The sequence below is a fragment of the Phyllobates terribilis genome, unplaced genomic scaffold (genome assembly GCF_046119375.1).
Source record: "Phyllobates terribilis strain yellow unplaced genomic scaffold, ASM4611937v1 Scaffold_5__5_contigs__length_657084704, whole genome shotgun sequence".
Lineage (NCBI taxonomy): Eukaryota > Metazoa > Chordata > Amphibia > Anura > Dendrobatidae > Phyllobates > Phyllobates terribilis.
The window spans coordinates 613,579,035-613,589,831 of NW_027362765.1; the positions used below are offsets into that span (position 1 = coordinate 613,579,035).

The window sequence follows — 10,797 nt, forward strand, 5'->3', positions numbered from 1 at the left end:
CCACAGCAAAACAGCCCCAGACCATTACACTACCAACACCATATCTTACTGTTGGTATGATGTTCCTCTTCAGAAATGCTGTGTTACTTCTATGTCAGATGTAATGGGATATACACCTTCCCAAAAGTTCAACTTTTGTCTTGGCAGTCCACAGAGTATTCTCCCTAAAGTCTTGGCAATAATCAAGATGTTTTCTGGCAAAACTGAGATGAGCCTTTTGTTTTTTTCTCAGCTGTGGTTTTCGTCTTGGAACTCTGCCATGTATGCCATTTTTGCACAATCTCTTTCTTATGGTGGAGTCAAGAACACTGACTTTAACTGAGGCAAGGGAGGCCTGCAGTTCTTTGGATGTTGTGGTGGGGTGTTTTGTGACCCCTTGGATGAGTCGTCGCTGCACTTTTGAGGTAATTTTGGTCGGCCAGCCACTCTTAAGAAGGTTCACCACTGTTCCATGTTGTCACCATTTATGGATAATGGCTCTCACTGTGGTTTACTGGAGTCCCAAAGCTTTAGAAATGGCTTTATAACCTTTTCCAGACTGATAGATCTTGATAACTTTGTTTCTCATTTGTTCCTGAATTTCTTTGGATCACGCCATGATATCTAGCTTTTTAGGATCTTTTGGTCTACTTCACTTTGTCAGGCAGGTCCTATTGAAGTGATTTCTTGATTTGAGAACATGCGTGGCAGTAATCAGGCCTGTGTGTGGTTAGGGAAATTTATCTTGGTTTCCCAAAGATGTGATAAACCACAGTTAATTTATGTTTTAAGGCTGGGGCAATCACTTTTTTCCCCTTCTCCCATGACAGCACCACCTGGAGAGGGTATCCGCCCACCAAGGAAAGGAACCTACCGAATAAAAAGGCGGTACCTCTCTTCCGCATCAGTTTTGGTTCCTGTCCTTGATGGAAGCCTCTCTAGGTGGTACCTCGTACCTGTCGTGGGGTCTGGAGTGGATCCCGGGATCGATGCGGCCTGGAGGCTGTGAAGAGACAGAAGATGGCCCTCTGTTCCCAGCCCCATCTTGCTGCACCTGGGTCTGTGTGCGGGGGGGCGCCCTCCGGGGCCCTCTCCCGCGTGCGCCGGGTCCTGCAGTCGGGTCTGCGCACGCACGATGGTCGTGGCTGGGCACGCAGGCAGGCAGGCCTTCCGGGCTTCGCACGTGTGGGGTTGTGTCGCGCCCTGTGACGTAGCGTGGGTCTGCGCTTGTGCGGGGTACGATTTCCAGGTCATCCCCGTGCAAGCGCGCCGGGAGCCGCTGGGCTGCGCACGCGCAGGAGGGATCCTGAGGCATAGCGCGCCAGCCGGCAAAAAAAAAGAAAAAAGAAGAATATACAGTACAGACCAAAAGTTTGGACACACCTTCTCATTTACAGATTTTTCTGTATTTTCATGACTATGAAAATTGTACATTCACACTGAAGGCATCAAAACTATGAATTAACACATGTGGAATTATATACTTAACAAAAAAGTGTGAAACAACTGAAAATATGTCTTATATTCTAGGTTCTTCAAAGTAGCCACCTTTTGCTATGATGACTGCTTTGCACACTCTTGGCATTCTCTTGATGAGCTTCAAGAGGTAGTCACCGGAAATGGTCTTCCAACAATCTTGAAGGAGTTCCCAGAGATGCTTAGCACTTGTTGGCCCTTTTGCCTTCACTCTGCGGTCCAGTTCACCCCAAACCATCTCGATTGGGCTCAGGTCTGGTGACTGTGGAGGCCAGGTCATCTGGCGTAGCACCCCACCACTCTCCTTCTTGGTCAAATAGCCCTTACACAGCCTGGAGGTGTGTTTGGGGTCATTGTCCTGTTGAAAAATAAATGATGGTCCAACTAAACGCAAATGGATGGAATAGCATGCCGCTGCAAGATTCTGTGGTAGTCAGTCTCTTCTGCTTGTTGCCTGCCTGAGTGAAGGCAAAAGGGCCAACAAGTGCTAAGCATCTCTGGGAACTCCTTCAAGATTGTTGGAAGACCATTTCCGGTGACTACCTCTTGAAGCTCATCAAGAGAATGCCAAGAGTGTGCAAAGCAGTCATCAAAGCAAAAGGTGGCTACTTTGAAGATCCTAGAATATAAGACATATTTTCAGTAGTTTCACACTTTTTTGTTAAGTATATAATTCCACAAGTGTTAATTCATAGTTTTGATGCCTTCAGTGTGAATGTACAATATTCATAGTCATGAAAATACAGAAAAATCTTTAAATGAGTAGGTGTGTCCAAACTTTTGGTCTGTACTGTGTGTATATATATATATATATATATATATATTGCCCAAAATACAAAGGAAATGTGTAATCTTTACTTTAGCCCTTCTAGAAATCATTCCATCTTCACCTTGCTTAACAGTTCACAGTAACAAACTTATACATGTCACTGTATTATTGTAGTGTCTATGAGATATATATATGTGAACAGTTAAGCGGAATGATCTCTAAAAGGGCTAAAGTAAAGATTACACATTTCCTTTGTTTTTTAGGCAATCTATATATATATATATATTGTCATTTTTAACATTTTAAAAATTACAAACAGGAAAATGGGCATGTGTGCGTTTATAATATAATAGAATGTTTCATAGAATATTTTTTAACTCATAACATGACAGTAAAATTAATAATATATCTTCCATTACAAATTCTCCAGTTTTACTAAAAATAGTTGATGCAAAAATGAGTACACCCCACATAAAAACTACTACATCTAGTATTTTGTATTAACTCAATGATTTTTAAAGCGAAACTGTCAGCAGCATTGTGCGAAGTACTCCAGGGCAGGTGAATCACACTGTTTCGCCTTACTTCGTCACAGCCTAGCTTGTCACCACAGTCCTCATCAGCAAGCCTGGAACCTGCTCAGTGGTTCCAAGTCCTATTTCTTCCACCACTGGTGCCTTGGATCTACCGCTCGGGACCGCCACTAGTCCCACAAACTCATTCCTGTTCAGGTCCGATACTTTCGGCAGTTGCCAAGCTCAGAATTTCTTGTCCAAGGACCCCTTTTAAGGTGGAAGACCACTCTGTCTCATCTTTGGCCAGTTCCGGGTCGTTCTGCTCCCTTGTCCCTTAGGCTGTGTGCCCACGATGCGTTTTTGGTGCGTATTTTGGTTCGTATTTGCAGCGCGTAAACGCTCCAGAAACGCATTGCATACCTTATCCCATGACTTCCTATGACATTCTGCAAGTTCTGTGCACAAGGTCCGTATTTTTTCTGCGCAGATTTTACTCGCAGAAAAAATATGGACATGACCAATTCTTGTGCGTTTCTGCATGCGTATTTGCCTATACAATTCCTTTGCAAAATCCATGGCAAATACGCGTCAAATATGCGTCAAAAACGCATGTAAAAACCGCATGTGTTTTTCTGCCAAGGAGATGCAGAAATGCTCAGGAAAATTTCTGCTTCATTTCTGCATCGTGGGTACTAAGCCTTAGTCTCCTATCTGAAGTTTACCCACTTCTGCAGTACTGCTAACAGACACTTCCAACTTTACGTTGAATTTTTCCCTGTCTGCCTAACTACAGGAAGCAGTCACTTGCAATAACACTAAGCCCCTCCCACTATGGTCTTGTCCAGAACATTAACTCCATCTTACCCTAATGTCACTATCTTATTCTACCTACCCATGCCCTAAGCCCTAAACTATGTCTTATCCTATGCTATCGTATACTATATGCTTATGCATTACCTTTACATTAATTATACGCTATACATCACATCACAATATGTTACACGCAGGACATTATTCACATTACACATAATACAACGCAATTGGTGTCTTCAGGGTAAAGAAAGCGACAGTTCAGTCCACACTCCTTACAAACTTACATATTGATTTTCGTCACCCTTCTCATCAGAATACTCTTCTTTTAGGTGTTAATACCCATGGTCGGTATGGACATCTCTGTGAGGTGGTTTCAGTTCCACCTTTGCTACATTCGTATTTTATTACAGTATTCTGACTAATAACACTGTTCTACGTGTTTTCAAAACATGTCAGGTTTAGTTATGAAATGAGCCATTTCTTAATGATTTTGTCCTTCTGAATTTAAATCCGACAATAAAAATTTTAGTTGGCTCTTGTTTGTATGATATCAAAGAGTTTTTTACTTTTACTGCTACATATAATCATTGCATACAAGTTTCAGTACTATGAAACATTATTATTTTTGCAAATATAAAGATGCAGAATGTTTTATGTAAATTTTCTGATATTTATTTAGCGGAAACTAGGCAACAATTCAAATAACTAAAACATGTCTAAACACTATTGCGAATTATAAACAGTTGCAGAAATTGCACTACAAAATTTGGTCCTCATTCAGTGACACCTCTTTTTTGCTTGTCTCTTGTGCTCCTGCATCGGATCATCTCTTTCAATTGTTCAACAGTAATCTGCAAGAATTGATGGATTCCATTTTCCCTGATGTCTTTTCTCCATAGCTGCAATATCTTGGTGTTTGTTGGTGTTTGTCGCTCACTGCTCTGCAGTCTGGTGGAAAACAGACTAGATGCGAATGTAAGAAATGAATCTTTAAGAACGTGTTAAAGCCAAGATCTTTATATGTTTTTATTAGATTTTCCACTAACTCTTCAGTTATCTGCTCTTGAATTTCCCAAAAAATTAGTGTCCACTAATATGAATGCTACCCATGCAGTCATTTCCTTGCTCTGCAACAAACAGAGAAACTACTCATCTTGAAGCTTACGAATCTGAGTTCCAATAAATACTCCTTCCTTTTTCTTTGCTTCACTCAGCCTTGGAAATTTATCAATTAGATACTTCAATGCTTTTGCATTTTTATCCATTGCTTTTACAAAATTATTCATTAGGCCCAACTAGATATGCAATGGTGATAACAAAATCTCATGTGGATCAACAAGTGCTACATGCAGAATATTTTTACTCCCTAGCTTAAGTCAATGTTGGAGAGGTCAGTCTCTTATTGTAGTTATATTCTCTTGCTCGACTATCCCACTCACACAGAAAGCAGCAGTACTTTGTATATCCACCCTGGAGACTAAGTAAGAGGGCAGCCACCTTTAAGTCATCACAAAGGGGACAAAAATGTTGGTCATAGTTCAGGCACCTCAACAGCTGTTTCATGTTCTCATAGGTTTCTTTGATGTGGACTGCATAATCAACTGGAATTGAGGGTAGCGCATTGCCATTATGCAGCAAGATGGCTTTTAGGCTTGCTTTGGATGAAGAGCCTCCATTCTTCTGGATTTATCTTTAGAGCTTCCATTAAATTGTTGATGTTGTTGCATGCCACAAGATCACCCTTAGTTGAATTTTTCACTGAGACAAAATCTCAATCTGTGCATGCGTCTCTTCTGGCACTATTTTGTTGAAATACTGCACACAGGACACAGGCTCACACTGCGAAAGGCACCGCCCACACAATGGTAGCGGCAATGCGGAATTTTAAAAAGGCGGAAGGTTACTGAACAATCAGTGATCTTTACAAGAAGCAGAGGAGGCTGGTGGTGGGGGGGGGGGGGCTGAGAACCAGAAGAAAACCCTGCCCCGAGGCACACTGAAGCACAGAAGACGTCATTTTATGAAAACTTCATAAGGTGCGTATTCAACAGCCACTGATCGGATCCCTTCACATCAGGTATCAGATTAATCAGCATCACAATGCCATTATGGCCATGCCTTTAGTTTATAGGGTCAAATTCTGCTGACAGGTTCTCTTTAAGTAATGCTCTGTTATAGTCAACTGCCTGCTGGACACCTGCATAATAAATATTGGACTTGTGGTTGAATTCTTGTTAATTAGAATTTTGTAATCTAAACTTTAACTTTGCTCCTAAGACTTTCATTGGGGTGCACTTACTTTTGCAACATGATCTTAAATGAATTTGTTTGAAAATTTACTTTTTTGGCCCACATTTGTGGGAGTATTTTGTAGCATGATATCCCACAGAAAATATTGATTCCGAAAGAAACTAAAGGTTTTCTGACAAGTCTGTTGGGGCGTGCCGAATTATACTGAGCAATGTACATAATTCAAAGGTGTCTCTTTACAAATTTACTGTGCAGAATCCAGGAGTTAATGTATAAGTCTAAGTGCATCAAAAATATACTTTATCAACTAAGAGATATAGATGTATATATTATAATTGCTGTAGTTACATCTCTGTAAACAAAATGGCAAAAATGTTCAATAATAAAACTGGTAAGGTTCTCATGAAAGGAGTATAGAGCAATAAAAATGTGCAAACACAGTCCTGCAAAAGGAGCTGCCAACCATAGGTTGCTAGGGACTCTTCCTGTAGTCACCACAAATGGAAAGCATTGAAAATCCTAGCACTCAGTAGGAGAAAAGGTTGTGACGAGGCAACACTATTGACCAGGATGTGTGCATGTCAGCTATACAATGTGTGAAGGTAACAAGCCAGATTAATGAAAGCACTCCCAGCATGACTAAGTGTAAGGAGCATATTTGTCTCTGTAGCGCTCTGTATCATAATATGTTAGAAAGCAGCACTCCATGACAACAATAGCAAATAGTGAAGCTGGTGTGGAGCCACATAAATATATAAATGACACAGAGCACTAGGTAAGGATATTAAGTAAAATAAACTAGTTAATTCCAAGCACATATTTTGAGTAAGAGGTACAATAACAGACACTATGGCATAATGTTTGCATGACAAATAAGGAAAAATATGTAAAATGGTAGCTAGCCGCCATTTTGCTAATTTATAGTAAGACCAAAAAAATAGAATAATACCACACAGCTCACCTCTTCCGTCACCAAACTACTCTTCTCCCCTGTACGACCCTCTGCGCATCTTTTTACCTCCGCCACATTTTCACAGTAGTCAGGAACAGCTGACTTATGCAGGCGGTCCTGGGCTTGGTAGTGGATGGAAGTCTCGGCCTAGAGTACACTCATTAAGGTCCTTGTGCAAATCCTAAAGTCAAAATGTCGCTGTTAATGGCAGACGTACCACCGTCGTCCTTGACATTTTGCATATGTTGCCATTAGAACAACATTAGCTGGATTATCAGAAAAATCTGTAATTGAAGTCAAATCTACTCATCATATGTTCTCAATAATTGAAACCTCACCAATAGACTGTCATTCTTCTGGGCATATTCTGCAGATATGTCATCTGTCAGAAAACCTTCAGTGCGGCCTGAGTACAGTGTTTGCAACCCTATGCAAACATTGGTTCTGCGAAAACACGGCCTAAAAAATTTCCTCCTCATCATTACCAAACTATTTATTTTGCAAAATGATGAATTTTCTTAATGGATGTGATTGATGTTTCACAAAGTCATGTTAAATTATTTCAGATCTTGACTTTTACCATTTAATATATTTGAAGTATTATTGGATATTTGTTTAGCTTTTGTTATTATTATATGGAACTTGACTGCATATGTTCTTTGTTTCAGAAAATGCCAAAAGGTAAAGGAAAACAGAAGGGTAAGAAAATCACTTTGAAGGCAGCTAAGAACTCCATCCGTATCACATTTGATGGGAAACGAAGGTTGGATCTTTCTAAGATGGGAATTGCTGCTATTCCCAAATGCTTATTGAAACTCTGTGACATAGAAGAGTTGGACCTCAGTAGAAATTTTATACGCAAGATTCCTGATTGGATACATCGTTTTCGCAATCTGCGGTGGCTTGACCTACACAGCAATCAGATAGAAAAACTTCCTGAGTCTATAGGCCAACTACAAAGCCTCCTACATCTTAATGTTTGCAACAACAAACTGACCACAAATGGTGTTCCTATAGAATTGAGCCATCTTAATAACTTACGGCAACTTAACCTAGGACTTAACAGCATTGATATGCTGCCGACAACATTTGGAAATCTAAAAGAGCTGAAAGAAGTGGGTGTCTTTGATAATCAACTTACTTCAGTGCCGCCCAGCATACTCAAGCTGCCTAAACTGAAGAAGCTTAACACCAAGAGAAACCCTATTCAGAATGCAGAAAAAACAGAGGAAGAGTATCAGGAAACCATCCAAAGAATTCAATCTCTTTATCTTGTGAATGAAAAGGATTTGTGTAGTCCATGTCTGGCAAAATGCCAAATGGATAAGAGAAAGCTGAAAAATGTGATGACTTCTGCAACGAGAAATCCTTTCTCCAACAACCTTGTTTCTCCAAACTCTGTAGCCAAGGAGACATTGATCAATGTAAATGAATGGGAAAAGATATCATAAAATACATCAACGATCAGAAATAAAAATTGTAAAAAATAATAAGTTCAGAAAAATAATTATGGCAAAAATAACAAAAGGGTTTATCCAGCCTAAAAAAAAACAATGTAAATATGATTATATGGAACATGTGATCACAATTTACCCCTATAAAGTATGAGGTGTGTAGTATGAGCTTCCTAGTAATTTTCCTAATCATCCCATTACTATTACATAACTAAGGTCCGCACCATATTTATTTTACAACAGCCACCCAGTATGTGCTGCAGGAGCGTCTCCGCTCTCACTACACACTGATGTGTCAATCGTGACTTTGGACATAATAGTGCAATGGATCTGACTGCTCCTAGTGGCAGCATTTTATTGATTTAATATACGAGTCATGCTAAGATTAAAAGGCTGCATAGGGAAAAATCCTTATGATAGTTTCTTTTTAAAAGACTGTTATTTCAATTACCCCAGATGCCCTGATCTTCCTGCAGCCACTTCATTACTGGATCCCATCAGCTTCATTTCCAGGACTGAATCAACACAAGACAAGAGTAACGTGTGAAGGTTCTGACTACTCATTTAAAAGCTGAGCAAATCTTCTTGTCACAGCATATGCACTATAAAAGGGTGCTGGTTTAGCTAATTAAAAGAGCACCCATCCATCCTCTTTCATACTTCACCCTGGTTATGTGTTGACACAGGAGATGCTATGCTGTGTGGAGCCCAAGACCAGAAGTGAAGCTATTGAGACCCAACAGCAGACCTTCTACCTGAACTTCTCAGGGGTCCCTAGCGTAATTGCCCTTTATTAATCAGCTATATAGCTTACTATTTAAATAGGACCTGTCGGAAGGTCAAAAGTAGTCAGTTTTTGCTCTTATTTTATTCTCGTTGCTCCCAAGTATTCCATTTTTGGTTTCCTTTATACATCCCCTATTTTGTGCTCATTATTATGGTCTGTACAAGGGGGTATTGCTCACAGGGTAATAATGCACAGCAGCCTAAAGACACACCCCAGAGAATTCTGTTAGCCACACCCCGATGGTAGAGGCCATAAAAATTAGCACTTAATTAAAATGTCCATATCTTTTTTTTTCTTTTTGCATCCACCATGCAGTTCCAAACAAACAAAACCCCCACTACTTACAGGAGCAGGGGCAATAAGCAAGTCCTCTGTAAAGCTTATTTCTAGATTGTTTTAGCTGCACAAGTCCTTCCATGTCTTTTGTTTTATACATAGAATACATATTTTATACATAGAATGTTGACTGAAAAATCGAAGTTTAAATACAGTCAAGCAGAGGAAGATGGAGCTGGATGGGAAATAGATCCAGTGAGGAAGAGGCTTGGAAAGTGTACTGATGTGCACAGAGCACTTCAGGTTCATTTGCATATGAATTAAAACAGCAATTCTTCAGTCAGAGAGCAATAAATTGCCTCAGTAAACCTGTGAATGACATTATCTTTTAATAAGCAACATGATCTTATAACAGTTTGGGTTGATGGATCATTCTGACAGAGTCCCTTTAAAGGGACTCTGTCAGCACAGAATGACTGTTCAAACCAAACACGGGCATTCGGTGTTTCAGGGCGGGACCAATCATTTTAGTACCCCTTCCCAAGTGTTTGTTTTCCCTTTTTCTCCTTCCTTCTCCAGCTCTATGAAGCCAGAGCTGTCAATCAAATAAGGGGGAGATAGAGGGAAAACAAGCAGCTGGGAAGTTGTATATAAATGATTGACTCCACTATAATGCACTGAGCGATGGGGTTTAGTTTGAACAGTCATTCTGTTCTGACAGAGTACCTTTAAGAGGGACTTTAATCTAGTGAAATTGCAACATACAGTACATGAGACTTCTTCTTCATTTCTCTGTATTAGCTTAGTATTCAAATTTATTTGGTTTATAACTATATATTGTTTGTGTCAGTAACATCATATATTAGAACAAAGAGAAAGGGCCAATACATAAGTGATGTAATTATATATATATATATATATAAAGATACAACTTTATTAAACACCAAGAAACATACAACATGTACAAGATAAAAACATGGACTATACTACTCTCCTACTATAGTTCCTATACGACATCAGGCCAGATATCTTATTGCAACCCTGGTCCTTGGTCCTTTATGTCCAGATATCTAGCTATTTTAGCTATATTGGCTTGGTTGATACAAGCTTTATTTCTATTACCTATGGATGCTTTTTGTCTATTTGATAAAAGTTTGCTTCATACAAGTTACACTTCTATTGTCTGTGGATCCTATCCGTCTCCCAAGGGATATTGTCATGTCAATAGGTATAGCGAATGTATAATATAAAAAGTGAGATGCGCTGAAAAGAGAGTTCTGTGCAATAATTCAATGTTCAAATCAACAGGTGGCTAGAACCATTGTTCCAAGTGTATAATACAGAAGGGCAATTACTGTATTACTTAATAAATACGAAATTGTTCTCCTTACGTATTGGCAATGTGTAATGCAGATGGACTGGACTTTAAGGTCAACGTGAAGGTGCTGGTGCAGGGAATCCTGCGCGTAAGAAGGATCCTGAATCCTGGCACTCCGAGCTGCATCGTACCCGACTGAGAATGCAGC

General features: G+C 39.8%; 1 protein-coding gene across 1 annotated transcript in view; it reads left to right on the forward strand.

Annotated features, from left to right (window-relative positions):
- Positions 1-10,246, forward strand: part of LRRC18 (leucine rich repeat containing 18) — a 124,459-nt gene extending 114,213 nt beyond the window's left edge. Inside the window, exon 2 of the mRNA XM_073686092.1 lies at positions 7,423-10,246. Coding sequence (XP_073542193.1) covers positions 7,426-8,205 — 780 coding nt within the window. The 5' untranslated portion in view covers positions 7,423-7,425 and the 3' untranslated portion in view covers positions 8,206-10,246. The remainder of the gene's footprint in view (positions 1-7,422) is intronic.
- Positions 10,247-10,797: the final 551 nt, after the last annotated feature.